Source organism: Pyrgilauda ruficollis, unplaced genomic scaffold (genome assembly GCF_017590135.1).
Source record: "Pyrgilauda ruficollis isolate IOZ18807 unplaced genomic scaffold, ASM1759013v1 scaffold59, whole genome shotgun sequence".
In the NCBI taxonomy this organism is placed as follows: Eukaryota; Metazoa; Chordata; class Aves; order Passeriformes; family Passeridae; genus Pyrgilauda; species Pyrgilauda ruficollis.
This window is the reverse complement of record NW_024527599.1, coordinates 286,550-310,256: the sequence shown is the minus strand read 5'-3', so window position 1 is coordinate 310,256 and position 23,707 is coordinate 286,550. Positions and strand designations below refer to the sequence as shown.

General features: G+C 57.3%; 1 protein-coding gene across 8 annotated transcripts in view; it reads left to right on the top strand.

Annotated features, from left to right (window-relative positions):
* Positions 1-21,748, top strand: part of RAP1GAP2 (RAP1 GTPase activating protein 2) — a 43,280-nt gene extending 21,532 nt beyond the window's left edge. For 3 of the 8 annotated variants that reach the window (XM_041482489.1, XM_041482493.1, XM_041482487.1), the window contains 23 exons: positions 1,225-1,309; positions 4,008-4,043; positions 4,254-4,298; positions 4,722-4,754; positions 5,069-5,278; positions 5,695-5,798; positions 6,281-6,359; positions 6,731-6,784; positions 7,040-7,123; positions 7,954-8,054; positions 8,688-8,817; positions 9,004-9,159; positions 9,580-9,651; positions 10,041-10,127; positions 10,504-10,638; positions 13,786-13,923; positions 14,303-14,421; positions 14,553-14,666; positions 15,115-15,232; positions 15,687-15,813; positions 16,914-16,993; positions 17,167-17,202; positions 17,878-21,748. In XM_041482489.1, coding sequence (XP_041338423.1) covers positions 1,225-1,309; positions 4,008-4,043; positions 4,254-4,298; positions 4,722-4,754; positions 5,069-5,278; positions 5,695-5,798; positions 6,281-6,359; positions 6,731-6,784; positions 7,040-7,123; positions 7,954-8,054; positions 8,688-8,817; positions 9,004-9,159; positions 9,580-9,651; positions 10,041-10,127; positions 10,504-10,638; positions 13,786-13,923; positions 14,303-14,421; positions 14,553-14,666; positions 15,115-15,232; positions 15,687-15,813; positions 16,914-16,993; positions 17,167-17,175 — 2,116 coding nt within the window. In that variant the 3' untranslated portion in view covers positions 17,176-17,202; positions 17,878-21,748. The remainder of the gene's footprint in view (positions 1-1,224; positions 1,310-4,007; positions 4,044-4,253; positions 4,299-4,721; positions 4,755-5,068; positions 5,279-5,694; positions 5,799-6,280; positions 6,360-6,730; positions 6,785-7,039; positions 7,124-7,953; positions 8,055-8,687; positions 8,818-9,003; positions 9,160-9,579; positions 9,652-10,040; positions 10,128-10,503; positions 10,639-13,785; positions 13,924-14,302; positions 14,422-14,552; positions 14,667-15,114; positions 15,233-15,686; positions 15,814-16,913; positions 16,994-17,166; positions 17,203-17,877) is intronic. The other 5 variants (XM_041482490.1, XM_041482488.1, XM_041482494.1 and 2 more) reach the window with 3 other exon arrangements.
* Positions 21,749-23,707: the final 1,959 nt, after the last annotated feature.

The window sequence follows — 23,707 nt, the reverse complement described above, 5'->3', positions numbered from 1 at the left end:
AGAGAAGATTTACTTTGATTTAATGCAATGTGAAACACCAGTCCTTAGTCTGGATTCACGCTCGGACGCAATGCACTGGGTATTTCCCCCAGTGCCTCTGGCACAGCCCAGGTGGTGCCATGACTCCCCTGGCTGTGAGCAGGATGATGCTGCTGGTCCCACTCTGCCTTCCCCGCATCCCTGCTGCCTCCCCACCTCAGCCCCTCAGCACCTCGGTGGCGCAGGGCCCTGCTGCCGAGGGGCTGCGGGCACCCGCAGGCTGTCACCTGCTGTCACAAATACCGGGCCTTGGGAGGCCAGGGCCCGGGGTGCTGAGGGCAGGTGTCTCAGAGGGCGAGTGCTCGCAGAGGCGGCTGCAGCCTGTGGCAGGGGCTGTGTGCTGGAGAGGCCTGGCAGGCTCCGGTGCCCGCGGCGCCGCGCGGAGCCATCCCGGGGCGCGCTGCCATGGGAACAAACCTCGTTACCGCCAGATAAACAGTTGGACGTTTTGGCCCGCTTTCTGCAGGACTAACCTGGCAGGGACAAGAGGAAACTAAATTAAATCTCAGATTTTCTGACTCCCGGAGGAGCATCTGGCAGTGCCGCTGCGTGGTGGCGTGGCTGCCTGCCCGGGAAGCGCCGGGCGGCAGGGATGGGAGTTTTGTTCAGGGGAGGGCTGAGGCCCTGCTTTTCCAAAGCTTAGGGGATTTCTGGGGGGGATGTCTTGACAGCTCCGTGGTACAGGGGCTGCTTTCTGCTTTCCTGGGGTCTTGCACCTTCCTACCAGGATGGCTCCTGGTACTTCCAAATCCGGTGCCAGGTGCCGTGTTGGCAAAGGGCCCCCCAGTTTGGTCCCTCCAAAGCCATGCTGGGTGTCCCTGGGTGTCACTGAGCCTCCTTTGCTGCCAGAAGGCTGCTCAGCCGCAGGTCCTGCCCAGGTGTGGAGGGTGCCAGAGGCAGGGAAGCCGTGGGGATGGCTGGTTCCTGTCACAGGAACCCAGCCCTGCTGTCCCCTGCTGCACCACCAGCACCACACACGGGGACTCGCAGCCCACCCTGGGCACGGCTCTTCTGACGACTTTTATCACCTTCTCACACTGTCTGCTGGGTTTTTCCTCAGATTGCAGATATTACCGTACAGGCAGCTGCACACCACGGCTTTGCCAAGGGAGATAACCCTTATCTCCTGCTCGGTGGGCTGGCTCGGGCAGCGGGGAGCTGACATGCCTGTCTTTGGTTTTCCAGGAAACAGGAGCTGCTGAACAGCACGGATGTGACCGTCCCGGAGCGGCCCCTGTCCCCCCCGCTGACGGCGCCCCCGACCATGAAGGTGAGAGGTTTGGAGTCCGGAGAGCCGGGCTGGTGGGGAGCAGCACTTCCAAGGCAGCGGCTGCGCGGATTCGGGCTGTTCCCCCAGGAGCAGCAGTAGGTGGTTTCTGGAGCTCAGCCGGCAGCCTGTTCCGGCGCCATCCCTCTCTCCCGGCCGTGTGTGCCGCCCCATCCCGCACCGACACTCCCGTTACAGCCGCGACCGGCGCTGCCGGCCAGGGCGCTGTGTCCGGGGCTGCTTCTGTCTCAGCGACCTTCCCAGCCCTGTGCTGGGTAACTCTGTGTGCTTCTGTCCCAGCGACCCTCCCCAGCCCCGTGCTGCGCTTCTGTGTGCTAGGTGCCTCTGTGTGCTTCTGTCCCAGCGACCCTCCCCAGCCCCGTGCTGGGGCTTCTGTGTGCTTCCCAGTGTGCTTCCCTCCCAGCGACCCTCCCCGTTCCCGTGCCGGGTGTCTCTCCACCGACACTCCCGTTACAGCCGCGACCGGCGCTGCCGGCCAGGGCGCTGTGTCCGGGGCTGCTTCTGTCTCAGCGACCTTCCCAGCCCTGTGCTGGGTAACTCTGTGTGCTTCTGTCCCAGCGACCCTCCCAGCGACCCTCCCAGCCCCGTGCTGCGCTTCTGTGTGCTAGGTGCCTCTGTGTGCTTCTGTCCCAGCGACCCTCCCAGGCCCGTGATGGGGCTTCTGTGTGCTTCCCAGTGTGCTTCCCTCCCAGCGACCCTCCCCGTTCCCGTGCCGGGTGTCTCTCTGTGCCGGGTGGCTCGGTGTCCCGGGTCCCTCGGTGTGTTTCCCTCCCCGTTCCCGTGCCGGGTGTCTCGGTGTGTTTCCCTCCCCGTTCCCGTGCCGGGTGTCTCTCTGTGCCGGGTCCCTCGGTGTGTTTCTCTCCCCGGGCATCCCGAGCTGTGCGTTCCAGCAGGCACCTGCCTGTCCCCTGCAAGCCCCACCTGCTCCTGCCCAGCCTGTTCCGGGCGCTTTGCCTGCCGGGGAGCCACCCTTTGAAACAAGACCGCTGTCCTGCTGTGCCTCTGGCTTGAGGAACACCAGCAAAGGGCTGGGGCTCCTGCTGGGTGCCCGTGAGGAGCTCTGGCTGCGGGGCTGATGCAGGGCAGCGATGCCACGAAGGTAACAGATTCCTTCCAGGGCTGCGGCGCGGCGGGGCCAGTGCTGGGGAGGGGTGCACAGCTCTGCTCGCTGCCCTCCGCTCTGCTCCTGCCTGGTGCAGGGTTTCTTCCCGTCCTTTCCTTTGTGGCCCAGGAAAGCTGGCTCTCAGTGTGCCCGGCTCTTTGAAGGGCTGCATGCTTTGCTCAGTACGTGTGCCATTTTCTGTGGGACTCACTGTAGCAGCCGGGTCCAGTGCCACTGTAGGGTCAGGTCTTGGCTCTGGATACTGGTAGAGCAGGACCTGAAACGACCCAAGAACATTTTTACCTGGAGATAAACAGAATCCAAAGCAAGCTCAAACTAAGGAAGACTTTTTAAAGAGTATTGTGTTGTGGGCACAGAGCTGTTTGAGCCTGGGGTTTTTCTTTTTGACTCCCATAGGTGTGTTAGGTAAGGAGGGACATGGTCTAGAGCTGGAAACAGCCAGGGTTGTGTCTGAGCCACAGCTGCCCCACCTGTGCTGGCAGCCATAGACTGCTCGTGCTGTAAATCCGACCTTTGCTCACCACAAGTATTAAAGGAAAAAATTTCTCTCAGACTTTTCCTTTGATTTTCATTTCTTCATCCCCTCCTCTGTTTTTGTCCTTTATTTTTTTTTTTTTTTTGTCTTTTGAGAAATTCAGTCTATTCTAAGCCCTCACTAAAAATCATCCCCCTTGTCTTTCCCCTGGTTACCACGACCCCTTTTTTTTGGCCCCAGGTCACGCATGTCTCTCCCGCAAGCCGTTTCTGGCAGCCGGTAGGGTGGCAGCTGCTGGTCCCGCTTCTCACTCCCTGCTCGGGCTGGCGGCGCTGCCGTGGCCCCGCCGCTGCTGCTCCGCACCGGGGGCAGAGCCGGGCCCGGCGAAAGCAGGGCAAAAACCAAAAAAACAAAAAAAAGGAGGGTAAAAGGAGAAGGGACGGGCGGGGGCGGCGCGCCTCCAGAAAGCCGCTTACGGGCTCACGGGAGTGCCGCGTTACAGCCGCATTCATTTTGGCTGGGTGGTTCATTTGTGCACCTGGCCGCAGAAGAGCTGGGACAGCGGTCGGACTGCCCAGCAAGCCCGGGGGTCCTTGTCGCCGAGCCCCCCGTCCGCGTGGCCCGGGTGCGGGGACACTCACCCTGCGGCTCCTGTCCTGTCCTGTCCTGTCCTGTCCTGACCGGGCAGCAGGAGCAGGGCTTCCAGCAGGAGCGGCTCCGTAATCTCTTCAGTTCCCGTGGCAAGGGGGGATTAACCCTGCGCTGGGCAGCCCAGCAGCCAGGCAGCAGCTTCAGCGATGCTGCTGTGATGCAGAAAGTAAATGATTCAAGTCCCCTGACCGAACGTGCTCAAAGCTCGGCGTTTTTGGGGCTCGAGGGCTGCTGGCAAGGGCAGTGCAGCAGTGATGCTGAGCTCCGGGTGGGGCTGCATGGGAATCCCGGTGTCACAGCTGCCTGGTGGCATTCAGGGAGCAGGACAAGGGCTCAGGTGGGGGTCCAGTGTCCCTGCTGTGCTGTGGCTTGGACTGGCTTGCCTTGTGTCTGCTCTCATCGAACAGTAGATTTCCTTCTTTTCTTTTCAGTCGGCAGAATTCTTCGAAATGCTGGAAAAAATGCAGGTGAGCAGCAGTGTGCATGCCAGTAACTCGGGACGTTGGCCCCAGCAGAGCCCCTGAGGGCAGAGGGCCTGTCCCAGAGCAGACCTCACCTTCCAGCCACTTGGGTTGGAGTGATCTCCATGTAGCAAAATACCCTCATGTTGGTGGGCCGACCCCCTGTGTGGGTAAAAGCATCTAAATTGTTTGACACATCCATTTTGTTCCTAACAGGCACCAAAACTGGAAGAACAGAGGTCTGGAAGCCAAAAACACAAGGTTGGTTGATTTTTGTTTCTTGAGGGGAGCTCTTCAAGTGTCCACTCCCCATCTCAGGGGTTTAATGTGATCGTCAAAGACAGTACTCAAAGGGCTGGAAAGGATTTAGATGTTATCTAAAAACAAGGCACTGATTGAACTGCAGAGATGGGAGCAGGGTGCCTGTAAATCCCTAATCCAGCTTTATGTCCAGAGCATTTCAGCTTCCAGCTGTGCAAAAGGGTTGGGCTTTGCCACTGCACTGGGAAGTTGCAGCAGTAGAGGAGCTCCCTTTAGGCAGGACTGAGCCTGCATTGGTGCCTTCTGAGAGGGACCAGCAGGTGCTGGAGGCACTCCCTGCGTTGGGTGGGCAGGGCTGGGGTTTTTAGGGACAGCTGGCGGGGAGCAGATGGTCACAGATGATGTTTTGGTTCCTTTTTCCAGGAAGACTACATCCCATACCCCAGCATCGATGAGGTGGGTGCCCTGAAGCCCCTGAACACCTTCTGGGGAATGCCTTTCCAAAATTGCTGATGGCAGAGGAATTGGTGGAGATTCTGTTTCTGAGAGGAGCTACACGAAGCCTGTTCCCCCTCCCCACCTTTGTGGCTTTTGGCTTTTCCTCATGTGCCCTCTTCTGTGACAGAGAAGAGGTTTCAGAGAGGGGCTGCACTTGTCCCTGCTGGTGCTGGGGTCTGCTGCAGTAGGGGGGCAAACCGTGGAGCAGTGAGCTCTGATCCCACATGCACAGCCCTGTCCTGCCTGACCCCTCGTGGCACGTGTCTCTGCAGATCCTGGAGAAGGGCAGCCCCTACCCGCTGATCATCCTGCCCCAGTTTGGGGGATACTGGATAGAAGACCCAGAAAACCTTGGCACGCCCACCTCCTCTGACAGCAGCATCTGCGAGGAGGAGGAGGAAAACCTCAGCCCCAGCAGCTATGGCTACAAGCTGGAGTGCAAGGGAGAGGCCAGAGCCTACCGCAAGCATTTCCTGGGGAAGGTGGGTTCCTCCACCCCGCGGGGCTCAGAGCTGCACACCTTTGCCTGAGAAAACTCTCCAGCTGAGAGCAAAATGGGCAAGTTTCACAATTTCCCTCTTTGCAGGGAATGGAGGCGCTGGTGTGTTCCCAGCATGGCACTGGTGGCCACGCATGTGGCCTTTGTCCCTGGCCCCACAGCCACAGGTCTCCTGTGACACCAGGGGGGACGTTGGCTCTGAGCCTCCTGCCCTGGGCACCTGGGGCTCAGCCAGACACTGGTGGCAGCCCCTGCCCTGCTCACAGCCCTGCTCCTGGCAAGGGGGTGTGGGTGTGTGGGTGATGGGAGGGTGTTGGGGTAGCAGGTGAGTGTCCAGGCAGTGTCCTTGCCACCAGTGAGTTGCTTCCCGGCTGCTAACGTGCTGTTTTCTATTTTTAGGATCATTTAAATTTCTACTGTACAGCTAGCAGCCTTGGAAATCTGATCCTTTCTGTTAAATGTGAGGAGACAGATGGCACAGAATATTTAAGGGTTATACTCAGGTATGAGAAAAAAAGTCTTTGTTTAACAAAATATTCTCTGTTTGGGAGTCCCTGGTTCTGTTTCTACAGCAAGTGCTTGAGCTGGGCTGGCAGCACGTGGAGGGGGTCTGGGTGGGATGGGAGGCAGTGGCAGCATGCTGTGTTTCTGTGCTGGGACTGCCTAAACCTGACAACGAATGTGAGACTTTGATCTGTCACTAAACCTGCTGGAACTGAACATAAACCTCTGTGGCTTTAATCCTCCCTGGGATAACACCAGTCACTTCCCTCACCATCCCTCCATAAGCTGACAGGACCCAGCATGTCTGAACCATTGTGTCATTTCCCTCGAACTATGAATATTTTAAGAGATGAGAAGACAAATCGAGCCTTTGCCCACTAACCAGGCCCAGCAAATGCAGCACAGCTGTGTTTCCCAGCAGTGGGTGTTGCTTTGCTGTAGCCACTCTCTGACATCTGTCTGCTCGTTGTTTCTTTGCTAGGTCCAAAGTGAAGACATTGCATGAAAGGATTCCACTGGCAGGATTCAGCAAGCTCCCGAGCATCCCCCAGATTGCAAAGGTGAATGGCCTGGCTTGGCTGGAGCTCTGCAGCACAGCCTGGGCCAGGGCACATCAGGCACTGCTGGGGTGTGCTGGGCAGCAGTGCTGGGCTCTCAGGGGCACTCGGGTGCTGCTGTGTGCTTGCCCTGCTGGTGGTTTCCTGCTGGTGCCAGGCAAGGAGAGCACATGGCACTCGTTTGACACGGAGGGACCTGGGGCTTGGCTTGCTGCCTCCTCAGTGGGGCCAGCCAGGCTGAGGGGCATCCCAGTGGTGGATGTGGAGTGGGGACCTCCTGCCATTGGAGGCTGTATTTGGCTTCTTTGTCAGACATTCGTGGCTGAAGTGGTGGCCAGGGACTGGCACTGACTGCTCTTTCCCCTTGCCAACAGGCCTTCTGTGACGATGCCTCGGGGCTGAAGTTTAACCCAGTTCTCTACCCCAAGGTGAGGTGACTTGCCCAGGCTGCTCATGTCTTCTGCAGGGACTCTGAGAACCACACCCAGGGCCACTGTTGAAAACTGTTGGCCTAATTATGTGGGAATTTGGCTTTTTTCCCCCTTCCACTCCCCTGATGCTGCCCAGCTGTTGTTGTACCCTGCTGCAGCTCTGCTGGGCTCTCCTCACCCCTCACCGTGGATCTTTTGGCCGTCACATTTTGAACCACCAGATGAAACAATTGGCATCTTGCTTTCCTGCAGGCATCCCAGATGATAGTGTCTTATGATGAGCATGAGGTCAACAACACATTCAAGTTTGGTGTGATCTATCAGAAGTTCAGGCAGGTGAGTTGTCCCCACGCTGCTTTCATGGAGCAGTGCACCAGAGAGCCACGTTTCAGGAGCACAGGCTCAGCTCTGACCTCAGTTCTCCATGTGCAGCACCTGGTGTCACTGCATGCCCTCACTGACTGTGGTTCTCATTGCTCGGATGTTTTCCCCACTCATTAAAAAATTATATGACTGAAAAGTCTCGGTATGGAAATCAGCCCACAAGCTGCTGTAGGGGAAAGCGGATGTGAAAATGGATTTTAGCAGGCGTGGTATTTTAATCAGATATATGTTTAGACAGCTATAACAGCTCCGTTTGTCTGGAGGGACTGTGGGCTCTGAAGAGAGGCGCTTGCTGAAAATGCTGTCGTTAGCAGGGGACTCTGGATGGGGAGTGCAGAACTCAGCCTCAGAACTCACTGAGAATTACTCTGACAGGCACTCTACATATTGCATTTTGGGCTGGATTGAGTGACTCATGCAAGGCCATAATTAGAGCCTCGTTGTTTTGAAATACAGCAAGTAGGAGATGATTAGGGATTTTTCAACAGAGGATTCGCTTCTGGTTTGGTGTTTCCTGGATGTTACCCTAAGGTCCTTGCTGGGGCTCAGGGGAGGCTCCCAGCAGCCTGGCCCTGGGCTGTCCTGGGCGCTGGGCAGGCTGTGGCAGCCCACGGGTGGTGCTGGTGGTGAATGTGGTGCTGGGGAGCAGCCTGTGGCTGTGCAGGACACCGTGGAACAAGGTGCTGGTCAGAGCCAGGGACCCATGGATGGAGCTGGAGGTGGCAGGGGAGTGGGCAGGCAGGGAAACTGGGCTGTCAGCAGATGCACCCTGTGTTTTGTAGACCCAAGAGGAGGAGCTGTTTGGCAATAATGAAGAAAGCACTGCCTTCAAGAACTTCTTAAGTTTTCTGGGAGACACCATAACTCTCCAGGACTTCAAAGGGTAAGTTAAATAAAAAGGATGATTTTACAAATACATTAACAAGAGACCATGTCATATGTAAAAATATCTCTGTGTGAGAACAGAAGTCATCTCGCTCATGAGCGGGATGTGCGGAGCAGAAGCAAATATAGTTTTGGCTTGTTTTTCAAAGCTGGGGGAGTTAAAAAAAAATGGAGCTGCCAAGAGAGAAAAATTTCTTTTCCTGCATTTTGAGGTTGTGATAAAATCTGGCTATATTCAGCCATAGAGGGAAGGCAGTCTGTGGCAATGTGCTGTGCCTTGTGTCGTGGCTCAGCCACGGGTGCCTGCAGGGCAGTCCCTGCAGCAGCCACAGGGCAGGCAGAGACCCCCACTGCTGGTGAGGGATGGCGAGGCCACGGCTCGTGCCCGGGCTGTGGGCAGCCCTGGCTGACCAGCCCTGCTTTGTGTGCACCCTGTGTTGCAGGCTGGTGGCAGCGATGGCTGGTTACAGCACATGACGCACGGCTTGTTCTTTCCCATTTGCTGGCTGCTAGATAAAGATAAATGAGCTGGGCTGTTCCAGCAGCCTGTCCCCTGACAGCCGCTGGTGCTCTCTGTGAAGCTTTCAATTAACATCTCTTGGTTTCTCTCCGCCTTTCCCTTGATCTCCAGTTTTCGAGGAGGCCTGGATGTCAGCCACGGGCAGACGGGAGTGGAGTCTGTGTACACGGTGTTCAGGGACAGGGAGATAATGTTTCATGTCTCTACAAAGCTGCCTTTTACCGAAGGAGACACGCAACAAGTAAGAGAGATGTGGTTGCCTGCACAGAGGGGCGTGAGTGGGGTGCCCTGGCGCTGCCCTGCCCAGTGCCACACACTGGCACCGCGGCAAGTGGCTGCTGGGCTCCCCAGCACGGGGCTGGCACTTGCTGCTGCAGGAGCAGAGCTGCCTGGTTTTACTGACCCAATATTCTCCCTTTTGGTTTAGCTCCAGAGGAAGAGGCACATTGGCAATGACATTGTGGCAATTATCTTCCAAGAGGAGAACACGCCCTTCGTGCCAGACATGATCGCCTCCAACTTCCTGCACGCCTACATCGTGGTGCAGGTGGAGAACCCCGAGGCAGACAATACAGCATACAAGGTGAGGGCAGTCCCTGTGTCACCCACCCAGTTTTGCTACAGCATCTTGTGACAAGGGCATGGAGTGACAGGACAAGGGGGAATTAGAGATTAGGAGGAAATTCTTCCCTGTGAGGGTGGTGAGGCCCTGGCACAGGTTAACCCTGTGCTCAGTGATGCAGTCAGTGTGGGGACTTGTGCCTGTGTGCTGAGCACACACACGTGTGCACACAGGTGTGTTATGTGTGTGCTGTGACACAATGTGTGTGTATGCAGACATCAGTGCATAAAACACGTGTTTGTAAAACAGCTCATTTGTTAAAGAGTTTTGATGGTCCTCAGCATTTGAATGGAACAGTCTGACATATCACGTGGGTGTAGGTGGCATAAACCCTGTTATCCTGCTGCCCCCGTGGGAATAACCTGTCTCTTGACTCCTCAGGTGTCAGTCACAGCCCGGGAAGACGTTCCCTCCTTTGGCCCACCCCTGCCGAGCCCACCGGTGTTCCAGAAGGTAGGGGCTGAGAGGGAAGCATGCTCCAGGCTGTAAAAAAAGTAGATGTGCATTTCCAAGGTGTTTCCAAGTTGGGGAAAACGGGACTTGTGGAGCTGACCTGCATTAATTTTGGTTTCCATTGAGGCCCCTGGTTTATGGTAGGGTGAGTGGCCCTGCAGCACTGCATGGCATTACTTGAGCAAGGTGGCAGCAGCAGCTCTGGTGCTGAGGGACTGCGTTGGTGCAGGCGGGCACCTCAACCCTCCTGGGGCTTTCCACCAGTGCTTCCACATCTGGAGGGACTGCCAGGCGCTGCGAGCTTGGGTTTTGGGTTGGTACAGCTGTGGTGCCAGAGTGACAGAGTCCTAAAATGGTGGGTGTCTTCCACGTCGCTTCTGTCCCCGCAGAGCCCCGAGTTCCGGGAGTTCCTGCTGACCAAGCTCATCAACGCTGAGAACGCCTGCTGCAAGTCCGACAAGTTTGCAAAGCTGGAGGTAACGCTGCCCACGTGTCCCTGCCTGGAGCAGCTCTGGGGAGTTGTCCCACTGCTCCTCAAAGGCGCCTTTCCCCGCTGAACCGGGTCAGTGCTCGCAGGGACGGGAGCGTGGTGACCGTGGGGCGGCTCTGCCCTCGGGGAGGCACGGGCTGCTGCCGTGGATCCGTGCCACTGCTGCTCCCTTGGAGCCTGGCTGAGCCCTGGTGTCCCTGCAGGACCAGGCAGGGGCTGCTGCCATGGATCCGTGCCACTGCTGCTCCCTTGGAGCCTGGCTGAGCCCTGGTGTCCCTGCAGGACCAGGCAGGGGCTGCTGCCATGGATCCGTGCCACTGCTGCTCCCTTGGAGCCTGGCTGAGCCCTGGTGTCTCCCGCAGGACCGGACACGGGCTGCCCTGTTGGACAACCTTCACGACGAGCTGCACGGGCACACGCAGGCCATGCTGGGGCTGGGGCCCGAGGAGGACAAGCTGGAGAATGGGGGACATGGAGGCTTTCTGGAGTCTTTCAAGGTAAAGCCCTGCCCTTGCCAACAGCACAGCTAAAATGCACCTGGGCTTGGCAGAGTGCATGTGGGGGAACAAGAGATGCCCCCCGAGGGTTGGGTGGCAAGAGGAGCTGGGGGCTGCTGCCACCACTGCCTGCTCAACCTGCCAAGTGCCCAAGCTGGTCCCAGTGGGAGCTGCAAAAGCTGGCACGGTTGCATTGTTGGTGAGTGTCCCCATTGGAGTGACTTCTCCAGAGTTCCTGAGCACCTCTCTACCAGAGTTTGCAGCATTTTTTATGTCCCCAGAGGGGTCTCAGTTCAGGCCCAGTCCCATGCCACGGAGTGTGCCCGCAGCTGGGCTCTGCTGTGGCAGGACGTGTCCTGCTCATGTTCTGCTCTGCTGTGGGACAGGGATCAGGAGGGGTGCCTGGGGCAGCTGCCACAGCAGCAGCTGGGGGTGGTGGTCACTGTGCTTAAAACAGAAGTTGGAAAGAATGTGCTGGGTGTGGAGTGGGGAAGTGCTGCTGAGTGTGCCAGGGAGACTGGGTGAGTGGGAGGGAAAGCAGGTGATGTGGGCTGGAGGAAAAGGAATGGGTAAAGTGCTGTGGAGGGAACTCTGAGCAGCCACTGGCAGTAGGGACAGTGACTGGCTGGGCAGCAGGGACACCCCTCGAGATGGAGGGGCAGCACCTGAGTGTGAGGGCACGAGCCATTGCCAGGTGTCTGTGGTGCACGGAGCAGGCTGGCACTGGGTGGCTGTCACTGACTGTCCTGGCTGTGACTGCTGGGACAGCTCAGGCACGGTTATTTCTGTAGCACAGAGGAGTGAGACCGGTGAATGAGCCACCTCATCCCATACCGGGAGGATGGGGCTGGGGAGGAGGGGTGCACAGCTCCCCAGACCCTGCTGCAGAGGCTCAGCTGTGTCCTGTTCCCGTGTCACACGTGTAGGAAGGGCGCTGCCGTGCAGTCACGCAGCGCAGCGTTCACCTCCGGGTCTCAGCGTGGGGTTAAGCAGTGATGTTCTGGTGTGTGCCAGCAGACAGACCGTGCTCTCTTGGCATTGCAGGGAGTGCTGGGGTGGGAGGTGAGCCCCCTGCTCCGTGCTGGGCGCCTCGGGCCCGCGCTGCTGGGCTGCCTGCTGGCTTACGTCCTGCACCGCGCGCTCTCGGAGTGACGGGGAGCACACACGCCAAGGAGGGCTGCAGGGGCTCAGACCTGGTCCCCATCACCAAGGAGGGCTTCAGGGGCTCAGACCTCATCGCCAAGGAGGGCTGCAGGGGCTCAGACCTGGGCCCCATTGCCAAGGAGGGCTGCAGGGGCTCACACTTGCTCCCCCATCCTATATCCTTTTTGCCCACTGCCGTGCCCCTACGACCCAGCCTGCAGACCCATCCCCTTGGCCAGGCGAGCAGGGGACCAGTTCTCAGAGGTGAGCAGAGCTCAGTTCTGCTGGGCTCTGAGTGAGTGAGAGGTGCCTTTGCCTCTTGTGTGGGGAAAGGAGCCACTCCTCAGGGCTGGGGTGTTGGGGGCCCCCACAGAGTTCCACAGCCCTGGACAGGAGCCTGCAGAGTGAGTGCTTGTGGCTGCTGCTTTGCAGCAAAGCGACTCTTCAGGGGCTCAGACCTCATCGCCAAGGAGGGCTGCAGGGGCTCAGACCTGGTCCCCATCACCAAGGAGGGCTGCAGGGGCTCAGACCTCATCACCAAGGAGGGCTGCAGGGGCTCACACCTGGGCCCCATTGCCAAAGAGGGCTGCAGGGGCTCACATCTGGTCCCCATCATCAAGGAGGGCTGCAGGGGCTCAGACCTCATCCCCATTGCCAAGGAGGGCTGCAGGGGCTCACACTTGCTCCCCCATCCTATATCCTTTTTGCCCACTGCCGTGCCCCTACGACCCAGCCTGCAGACCCATCCCCTTGGCCAGGCGAGCAGGGGACCAGTTCTCAGAGGTGAGCAGAGCTCAGTTCTGCTGGGCTCTGAGTGAGTGAGAGGTGCCTTTGCCTCTTGTGTGGGGAAAGGAGCCACTCCTCAGGGCTGGGGTGTTGGGGGCCCCCACAGAGTTCCACAGCCCTGGACAGGAGCCTGCAGAGTGAGTGCTTGTGGCTGCTGCTTTGCAGCAAAGCGACTGATCACTTTTACCTAAGAACAACATCAAATTGTATATGAATGCTGCTGACCCCAATAAATTCAGTCTGATGGACTCTTGCTTGATGTTCATTATTGGATGGTCAGGAGGGGCTGTTGGGGCTGTGGTTTCAGCACTGCAGGCTCTGAGAGCTCGGGGCTGCAGCTCCTCTCACCCTGTACAGCTCCACCGGTGGCTCCGTGACCCCAGAGCCAGCAGCAAGCAGCCTGCAAGCTGCAGAGGCAGTGCTGGCACCCTCGGGAATCTGGCCTGCCGTGGCTCATTTACTCTTCAGCCTGGGCTGGGATTCAGCCATGGCTGAGGGAATAGCTGAGAGGAGAACGGGTTGCTGATGTGAAGAGTGAGGGAAGAGTGGGGGAATGAAGACCCACAGGAGCAGGGAGAGCCCATGGCTGCTGTGGGGCCAGTGCTGCACACTCAGCTCCAGTCCCTTCCAGAGGTGGATAGACCAAACCAGAAGCCACAGCAGTGATTCAGGCTAGATGTATTCTCAAGCAGTAGCTTGTTGAAGAACAGAAGCACTTTCATGTGGCTGTGAAGCCTCCAGCTCAGGGGCTGTTTTGGGAACAGGCTGGAGAGGTGCAGGAGAGGTGCAAGAAAGACAGGAGAGGATCTGTCCTCTCTGAGTCCAGGCAGAATTGTGGAGGGCGTGCACACAGACATGGCTTATGGCTTGGCTGTGGTCCCCATTCCTGCCGTGGGGTCTGGGAGGTTGGCCAGGCAGGAGGCAGGGCTCGGGGCTGGTGTCTGTGTCTCCTGGTCCCAGAGATGGAGTCCTTGGTATCACAGAGCAATGGGGGGGAAATCTGATCCCGTGGTGGCTGTGGGGCTCCCAGGGGCAGCCCATGCTGAGCTGCACCTGAGGGCTGCTGTCAGGAGTCGTGCTGCTGCTGGGGTGTGCTTGCTCTCGGGGAGGCACGGACAGGTTGCTCTGCCTTGTGCCTGGGGAAGACCTGAAGCTGGGGAGGAGCTGTGGGGCCAGCACCCTCTGGGTGGTGATGACCTGCTGTCCCCTGTGCCACAGAGAGCCATCCGGGTGCGCAGCCACTCCATGGAGACGATGGTGGGCAGCCAGAAGAAGCACCATGGCAGTGGCATCCCAGGCAGCCTCAGCGGGGGCATTGCACACAACAGCGGCGAGGTGACCAAGACCACCTTCTCGGTGAGCATGTCCACGTGTCCCTGTGTCCCTCTGTCCCCCCGTCCCACTGTGCCTTGCTCTTCCCACCCCTCCCCAGCCTGATGGGTCGCTGCGTTCCACCGATGCAGCTTGGCAGTCCCTGCATGGGCAGCGAGGGTCAGGGTGAGGGGGAGGCTTGAGCAGGCTGTGCATTTGGATGCCTTGTTCAAGTTGGGCTCATTTTGTGGAAGAACCAAAGATAAGCTTCCTGGGGTTTTGGCCCCAAAGTAAAAGGAGATAGAGGTTCTGGCATTGTGGGGTTTTTAGATGCGCAGGCAGCGCAGTTCCTGGCAGGATGCTTAGCCTCTGACGTCCCAGGAGAGAGCTGTGCTCTCAAACCCAGATTGTTCTCTGCTCTCAGCCCCCTGTCCCAGCTGTGGCTGCCAAAAACCAGTCCAGGAGCCCCATCAAGCGCCGCTCAGGGCTGTTCCCTCGCCTGCACACGACTTCGGAGAGCCAGGCGGAGAGCAGGACGAGGTGGTAAGTTTGTGGTGGTGCCTACAGAGCCTCTGCCACTCTCACAGTTTATAGCTGGTGTCAGGTAGTGCAATGTGACCATCCTTTTAAAGTCTCTTGCATAACTCGTGCAACCTGTCTCTTTGTGCCCTCAGCGACAGTGTTTCTGGAGCCCAGAAGACACCAGATTTGGGACATTCTTCCCAAGAGATGAAATCTGAAACCTCATCCAACCCCAGCTCCCCTGAAATATGCCCCAACAAAGACAGGTGAGCCCGGAGGAGCCCATCCTCCTTCCACCACAGCTCAGCAGACGCCAAGGAATCTGTCAAACAAAACCATACCTAAATTTTACTGTAAATAAGTTTGATATTAAGGGAGAAAAGTCTCTGGTGATTCTTGGGCACAGCTCCTTTTTGGTCCTTACGAAGAAGAGCAGAGAGCAGCGTTTGGCCTCAGGACACAGGAGGCTGCTGTGCCTGCTCCTCCCTGCCAAGGCGAAGTCAGCTCAGCCTGGGGCTTCCTGCTGGGCACCCACCCCGTGCCCTGTCCCACGCCTTTGGAAGTGGTTATGTGCTGCAGCACCCCAAAAGGTTCACTCCTACGGCAGCACTTTGCTGCGGGGGTGTGCAGGAGGCCTGTCCCCCGTCACAGTCCAAGGGACACGCTTCCCTGGTGACAGCCACGCGCCCTTCCTTCCGTTCCGCCTCTCTCCAGGCCTTTTATCAAGCTGAAAGAGAACGGGCGCTCGAACATCTCCCGTTCCTCCTCCAGCACCAGCAGCTTCAGCAGCACGGCGGGGGAGAGCGAGACCCTGGAGGAGTACGACAGCGTGGTGGGTACCAACGCTCCCGAGGGCACCCCGCTCCCCTGGCTCCCTGCTGCCTGCAGACCCCCGGGCTGGGGGGGATGTGCCTGCCAGCCCCCAGGGGCCTCCTCGCTGCGGAGGGGGAGAGGCTGAACCCGTCCCGGGGTGTGGGGAGGAGGAGGAGGGCTGGTGTGCCTGGGACACCGGGGGCTGTGGCTGCCCCATCCCTGGAGGTGTCCAGGGCCAGGCTGGACAGGGCTGGGAGCAGCCTGGTCTAGTGGAAGGTGTCGCTGCCCACGGCAGGGAGGGTCTGATTAGGGGGTCTTTAAGGTCCCTTCCAAACCAGGAACCCAAAGCACTCTGTGATTCCGTGGCACCCCAGTGAGCCCTGCAGTGCCCAGGCCAGGGGCTGCGGTGGGGCATTGGCAGGGTGTGGGGGAAGACCTGGCTGCAGGAAAAGCCTTGTCCTGTCTCTGAGCAGGGAAGCCAGCCCTCCACCGCCTCCCCGTTCAAGCAGGACGTGTTCGTGTACAGCGCTTCGCCCGGCTGCGAGAGCCCCGGCGGCGCGGCCACGGCCACCCCGGTCATCATGAGCAGGAGCCCCACAGGTGGGTGACAGGCACCTGGCAGGGGCACCGGGGCTGCCTTCGCTCCCGGGGCTGCCCAAAGCCAGAGCCCCGGGTGCTGTGGTGGTGGGCTGGGATGGGGAGCCCCCTGCCAGCCCTGCCGGGTGCCGGGAGCAGCGGCTGTGCTCACCCTGGCAGGACAGGCACCCAGGGCTGCGGGGCAGCCCCATCCTCACAGGGCTGGCCTGCAGAGATGGCCCCACGGGCTCTGGGTCTGTGCTTCCGTGGGGAACGTGTTTCCTTTCTCAGTCAGAGTGCAGAGGTGGCTCGTGCTGTGGCTTTGTTCCCTCTGTCTCCCCTGACATGTGCAGTAGTCGTGGAAACTCTGTCTCCAGAGGCTGAGCCGTGACTCACAATCACTTAATCAACACTCAGCTTCCCGTGGTCTTGGCTGCATCCCTGCCCTGCCAGCCCGCTCCCCCGCTCCATCCCTTTCGGTCGGGCGGGTTGCACAGCGAGGTGCGGCTCAAGAGGGCCAAGCAGGCAGGAAAAGCTCTTTGCTGCCCCATCCTCAGTGAGAGGAGGCATGGCCACAGTCACCCCTCGCCCACAAATCCCCATGGCTCTGGGTCCTGGAGACACATTGTCAGCTGAGGAGCTGTTTTTGAAACAGCCGGGAAGCACAAATACACCCAAACAGCTCTGTAACTGGCAAAATGGGACCGTGGAGGGCAGGCAGGATTTTTGTGTCTCAGCACCCCACAGGTCCTCCTCCTTACTTCACCAGTGATTTTCTGAACCCTTAAACCAGCCCCTTTTAATGCTTGAAGTGTTTATTTTGTATTTTTCCTGCCAAGAACATGAAAATCCACCCATACATTATATGGATCAGTCATTCCTTGTAGCCTTTTCAGTGGCATTTCCAGGAGAAAGACTGTGAAATGTAATTAAGCCTCAATTTGTTCCATTGCAAACACTTAATGTACAGCTTTTGCCAAACATTCAGCCAAGGCAGACTAAATATTGGTAGCACTCCTGACAGCCTATTAAAGTGCCTAGCTGGGCGAGTGCAGCCGGTACTACAGCAAATATTTTTGTTCACAGTTTATTATTTTTGTTCTTTGTTTGTCCTTTCCCTCCAGCAGATCTAAAGAACAGAAATTCTCCGAGGTCCAACCTGAAGTTTCGCTTTGACAAGCTCAGCCATGGCAGCTCCAGCATGGTGGGTGCCAGGGCTCTCCCTGGTGGGATGCTGTGCCCTGCTCCTCCCTGCCTGGCACGGGAGTCTGGGCTCTGGGGGTGGCTCTGGGGCCTGTGAGGGGGAAAAGGGAAGGGATTTTGTCACTTCTTGCCCCTTTGTTTGCAACTCACGCCGTGTGCTGTTCTTTCACACAGAGCCACTAGCAGGAGGGAGTCAGGAACTTGTCACAGGTGAGTGTTGGCGTGCTTTGTCTTGTGCAAAAAGGCTGTTTGGGGGCCAGCTGTGTTCTGTTATTGCTTATGGGATCCATCCTGTGCCTTAGAACACCTGAAATGCTGCTGTAGGTGAGGGAGGGAGAGGGCAGGGCTCCATGGCAGCTCTGCACCCTCCAGTGCTGCTGCTCCTTTCTGCAGCTCCTGCTCCTGCTCCCAGCCCAGCAGCTTGCACCTTCCCAGTTAACCTCTGTCACACACTGGTGCCCATCTCCAGGTTTGCTGTGCTGTGCTCTGGGCACTGGGGTGGAAAGGCAGTGCAGGCCCTTACCCATTCCAAAAATCCAAGGGGAAATGGAAGATACACAAGATTGATTTCCTGGGTTCCTTCTGTTCCGTGAAATTAAGGGTGTCATTAGGGAGATCCAAACTGAGCAGAAGAGCCCACAGAACTTGAAATGAGAGAAAGTTACATTTCTGAAAGCGTGGGTCTCAAAAAGCTGGGATTTTCACCCGATCACTGGGTTTCCCTCTCCCACAACCTGCGAGTGATGGCTGGCCTGGCGTTTTGGGGAAGGGCACTGCCGTGGCTTCAGCTCCCTCCATGGGACAGGTGCTTCATAGCCAGCACCTCAGGGCTGGGAATATTCTCCTTCCACGCTCCTGACTTTTATCCTTTTCTTCTTTGCACAGAATGTTTCAACAAAGGGAAAAATCTTCAACACCCCCCGGGAGCACGCACGCCCCGGCCGTGGGCAGCCAGGTGCCCTCGCTGCTGCACCAGAAAAGAAAAGAGCTCTCACCTTGCCACAGTCCTGTCCTGACAGGGACCAGCCACCTTGTCACCCAGTGTCCCCCCGTCCAGCACAGCCCTGCGTGCAGCAGGGGACGTGTCCCTGGCTGTGCTGCACGCCTGGCAGGGCCGTGTCCCCTCCTGGGTCACCTGTGCTTGCCCAGATGTGCTGCAGCTGGTGGGCACCGCCCATTCCCCCCGTCCCTGCGTTGCCTGGCAGCTCCTTTTGGGCAGAGGGGCAGCAGGAGAGACCTCCACATAGTTTAGGTCCCTCCGTGCTTTATTTGCAGTTATCAGTGGGGTTTATGTTTGTTTTTTGAAGGGGGGGTCAGGCCAAAGTTGGGTGTTAGTGGCTCTGGGGCAGTTTGCCCTCCACCATTGTTTGCTGTTGTTCTTCTCGGGGGACAATGGGGCAAAACCTCCCTGGGGGGGTCCTGGGCAGCTCTCCCTGGAGTGGGGTCTGCAGTGTCTCTCCAGCTGTCCCCCAGCTCCTGCCTACACCCCAAAACCTTGGGGCAGAGGCAGCCCCTGGCTGCAAACTTGCTCAGTTTCTTGCACAAGAGGCAGGTGAGTGACAGCCCAGGGAGTGGAGCTGGGGACAGCAGCCAGCTCATCCTCCTTGGCAGGTTCACCCTCCCTGCTTTGTCCCTGCCTGACACTGAGCACAGGCCTGGGAAAGGTGACCCAAAGCTAAAGCTGTGCTGTATTACAGCTTAACTTTTCTAAGTACTGAACTGGAACCAGAGGGGATTTACCTGGTGGGCTCTGCTTTGCCCTATGGCTTGGATCACCACGCAGGCAAATGCATAAAACTCTGGTGATTTGTGAGGCATTAGGCTGCTCCAGCCCTTACAGAGTCTCTCCTGCTGCTTTTGAGCCAGCTCTTGTTATTCTGAAAGGATTATAGATTCTGCAAGGTAACTTTCCCATAATGCCCTTTCCCAGAAAATACCTCTCTCATCATGCCAAGAAATCCTTTTGCTCTTTTATGGAACTTCATGTGAAGTTTCCAGAAGCCTGTCCATAAATTTCACATTGCTCACAGATTTCCCTTACCCATTTTCTGGAAGACAGGCTATGATGCTGCAGAGATATTCCCCCCTGTCCCCCCAGCCTGCCACCCTTGGGCCCCCTCATGAAATCAGGTTCTCAGTCTCAAGTGAACACAGTTCTTCAAGTTTGTGATTCCTACTGAGCACAGGACTTTGGGTGCCAAAGCCCCCTTCCCCCGGGGGTGCTCCAGGAGGCACAAGGTACCTGAGAGCCTGTTTCAGGAGGCAGGGGCAGAGCTGTGCTCCTGGAGCAGCCCTGGGCAGCAGCTGTGGCTGCTCCTGCTCCTGCTGCCCTCTCTCTGGGGCAGGTGCTCTAGGATTCACCATCACCTGCCCTCCTCCGTGTCGTGTCCCCGGCCAGGGACGAGCCCAGGCCAGCAGCACGAGCTCCCCGAGAGCCTTGCCCAGTGCACACAGGTGCTCTGCTCCTGCTGGAATCCATCCACGAGGGAAGGCTGTAGCTGTGATGGGAGGGGAACCAGGTTAAAGAACAGTTATATAAAGGCAGGGAACAGTTTCACCGGCCCCAGGTGCTGTGTAGGACCAGTAAATACCAATAACTCCCATGGGGATGCTCTCTCCTGCTCCCAGCAGTTGCATTCCAATGGAGTTTAAGCCTTGAGGTTCCTGTGGGAGAGGAGCATGCAGTGTGCTCAGCCCAGCCTGTAGCTGTAGGTGTCTCAGGATCACACACTTTGCTGTTCAGCATTTGTCTGATGATGCTTCAGTAGCACTTTCAAACCCACCCCCAAGTCTCCTCTTAGAAGCTTTGGTCTGATTTCCTGAGGCTGCACAGTGAAACACTGACTGGTGCAATCACTTGCTCCCAGGGTCTGCTCTGGGTTTGCTTTTTCCTCAGAAGTCACTCGGTTCTGTAGATGTCGTCATTCCTGTGGGTGTTGATCTCCGTGAGATCTTTCAGCAGATGATGCAGTGGCTACTGTCAACTGGTTTGCCATTTTTGCTTGTTTTGTTGCCTTTTTTTTTTTCACTTGAAACTGTGTCTTTCCTTTTTGACCTAGATTGATTTGGGAATTATTCGAGTGGGACTAACGGGCAGAGCAGTGTGAAGCCTCAGGGCGGTTGCAGCGCTCTGGGCTGGTCTCTCCTGCCAGCCCGGAGCGGCGGCGGGGCCGGGGTCTGGCTGAGCTGTGCCAGCGGCTCCTCCGGGGCATTTCCAGCAGCAAACCCTCGCCAGAGGCCAAAACCCGCTGTGCATCCTCCCGGCAGCTGGGTCTGGCTGCTGTGCTCGGCCCCTGCAGCCCGGGCCGGCCCGGAGTGCCCTGGGCTGTCCCGGGCTCGCAGGGCTGCTCTTACAGCCCGGGACTTCTGCACTTCCAGCAGCGGGTGGAGGTGTTCCTGTAGATATTTTGCAAAATGTTTTGTGCTTATAAGTGACACGTACACATCTATACACATATAAAAGGGATATATATATATATATGTATAAAATATATATATATTTATATATATAAAGGAAAGGATCCTTAACTGACACTAGAATTACTGGGCAGTGCATTTTCCTTTCTGATTCCTCTGTTTCCATGCACACAACTTCTGCCCTCCTCAGAAGTGACATGGCAGAGGGAGCAGAGGGGCTCGGAAACGCCTTAGGGGGGCGGTGGGGAAGCCCCCGCTGTGTGGAGGGGTCTCCGTGGCTGGGGGTGCTCCCGTGTGCCGGGGTTTGGGTCCTGGTTTGGCTCAGTCGGCTCAGGTGCAGCTGCACACCTGGTGCCGCTGGCTCCGCGTCCTTGTGCGGGGCGGGCGGGACCTTCCCCAGCAGCATCACCTCCACCAGGGGCTGGCAGAGCCTGTCCCGGGCTGGGTGCCCCTGTCCCGGGCTGTGTGCCCCTGTCCCGGGTTCTGTGCCCCTGTCCGGGCTGGCAGAGCGCTGTCCCGGGCTGGGTGCCCCTGTCCGGGCTGGCAGAGCGCTGTCCCGGGTTCTGTGCCCCTGTCCCGGGCTGGGTGCCCCTGTCCCGGGCTCTGTGCCCCTGTCCCGGGCTGGGTGCCCCTGTCCCAGGCTCTATGCCCCTGCCCCAGTCTGGGTGCCCCTGTCCCGGGTTCTGTGCCCCTGTCCCGGGCTGGGTGCTCCTGTCCGGGTTCTGTGCCCCTGTCCCGGCTGCGCTTCCCTCCAGCAGAGCTCTTGGCACGCACCCCTTCTCGGAGCCCCGCAGAGCCAAAGCACAGCGCGGAACTGCTTTTTCTGAGGGAAGCAGGGCATCCTAAGCACAAACTCCGTTTCTTCCCAGAGTTTGGAGGGTTTTCGGGAAGGGCAGGCCAGGGGCCCGGAGCTGTTTGCGCCGCCGAGGGGCTGTGCCTGGGGCTGGCATCTCTCGGCTGCGCTCGGTGCCCCCCGAGGCCGGGCAGAGCCCCCCGAGGCCGGGCAGAGCCCCCCTGCTCCCCTGCTCCCCTGCTCAGCCCCGGCCCCAGCATGCTCCCATGCCTTCCGTGAATGTAGCACTGCGGCTGTCCTGCACAGGGAATGCCGGATTGGCAGCCGAGAATGTGAAGAGGGTTTATGGGGTGAAAATAATTCTTGAAGAAATGTCTCTGACAAAGTTTATTTTTGATGTAGAGAGGCAGTGCTTTGTAGTTCCTGGTGACCTATGTCTGTTGTAAATAATGTATATTTAATTTATTGCTATGGTAGCAGATTGTTATGTATAAAACGAAAGGTTCACAAATGTATATTTTGTTGCTTAAATGTGTCTTTGCAAAATTCACAATAAATAACATATTTTGTGTCCATATACGTGCTCTGTGTGTGTGGCAATGCAGCGACAGCTTTAGAGGAGCTTTTTGGGAACTTTCCTTAGAAAACCAGGTGAGGGCACGGAGCTGGCAGAGCCGTGGCAGTGGGAGCCTGGGGGAGCTCCCGTGACATCAAACACCCCAGCAGAGGAATCCTGGAGCACAGTGACCTGTGAGTGGGGAATCTCTGCTGGAGCAGCGCAGGAGCAGCCAGCCACCCTCCTGCAGACACTCAGCCATTTGACCAGGAGAGCTGTCTGAGCTGGAACTGGTGTCCCATGAAGCTCCATATCCCGGTGTGGCAGCAAAGCTGTGCCAGCCCAGCTCCCCTCGGGGCACCAGCCCTCTGGGCAGCCCGGGTGAGCTAACAAGGAAATTGCATTTTCACTCTCCAGCTCCTCAGCCTCCTTCCAAACCCACTTTAATTGTTTTTTTCTTTTAATACTTTAGCAGGGTTAGGGAAAAGGCTGCTGTGGGAGAGTCTGAGAGCTTGGTGTGTGGCCAGTGGGCACACAGCCTGCCTGGTGCCACAGGCAGTGGTTCCACGGTGCAAACCCACTGACAGCTCCTCCCCTCCAGGGCAGGGCCAGCCCTGAGAGGTTTAAAAAGTTCAGCCTTAAGAGTAAATAGTGCGAGACAGTGTTGACAGATAAACAAACAGTTCAGACATATGTTTTAAAGGATTAAAAAAATGTGTTCTAGACCTGGCAGATGGGCAAGTTGGGAAATAATGGCTGAGTATTCCAGCCAGAATTTGGAAAGTTTCCCACAGAATCGGAACTCCTAAGTTTGGTGGGAGGGAGACTCAAATACTGCAGACAGCTGGAAAACACACTCAAAACAGGCTGCTCAGCCAGAATTGCTTCACTCACTTTTATAGTTTAACAAACTGTGAGTGCTGTGGAAACAAGACCCTAAATCCAGGTTTCAGAGGAGTTTGCTTAGAGTCTTTCATTCACTGGGCTCCAGCTTTCCACGGCCTTCAGGGGAGTGATCCTGCCAGCAAACTGCAGGTGTGACAAACTGCAGGTGTGACAAACTGCAGGTGTGACAAACTGCAGGTGTGACAAACAAACTGCAGCTGTGGCAAACTGCAGGTGTACAAACTGCAGGTGTACAAACTGCAGGTGTGACAAACTGCAGCTGTGACAAACAAACTGCAGCTGTGGCAAACTGCAGATGTGACTAACTGCAGGTGTGACAAACTGCAGGTGTGAGCAGAGCCAGAGCTCCGTGGTGCTGCCCACGGTGGTGTGCAGAGGTGCACAGCCACAGGAGGATGACTTCACTGCCTGAGCACCTTCTCTGTCTCCCAGGGATGCTCACTGCGCCCGGCCTGGCCACAGAGGGTGGTTTGATCACTCAGTGACAGGAGCAGACCTGAAGACCCCAACTAAAAGTGGTTGGATGTTCTAAGGCTGTTCCAAATCATCTTGAGAGCTTATCAGATCTGGCAGGGCAGCATGGGGCAGCTGTTAGGAAAGATGATAAGACCTTGTCTGTCTCTTTAATGAAAGTGTGGAGCTAATCATGCTGAATAGTGCTTAGTGGAAAACATCCTGAATGCAATTAATCACATAATCAAGTAATTTTCTAGGCACTGTAGGCAAGTAGAAGGACAAATGAAATCACAGAATGCTTAGTTAGGAGGGAAGTTTAAAGATCACCTACTGAGTCCCTGATAAGGGCAGGGAGATCCACTAGGCTCAGGTGCTCAAAGCCTCATCCAGTGTGGCCTTGAGCTCTTCCAGGGATGTGGCTCTGCAAAGCTGCTGCTCTGGATCCAGCTTGGACAATGGCCCTGTGCAGCTCAGCCAAGCAAGGCACCAACTGACAAAAATCAGGTTTGTTCTTAACTGAAATTGGGGACAAGAATATCCAATTTGTTTTTTTTTTGTTTTTTTTTTTTTTTTTTTTTTTTTTTTTT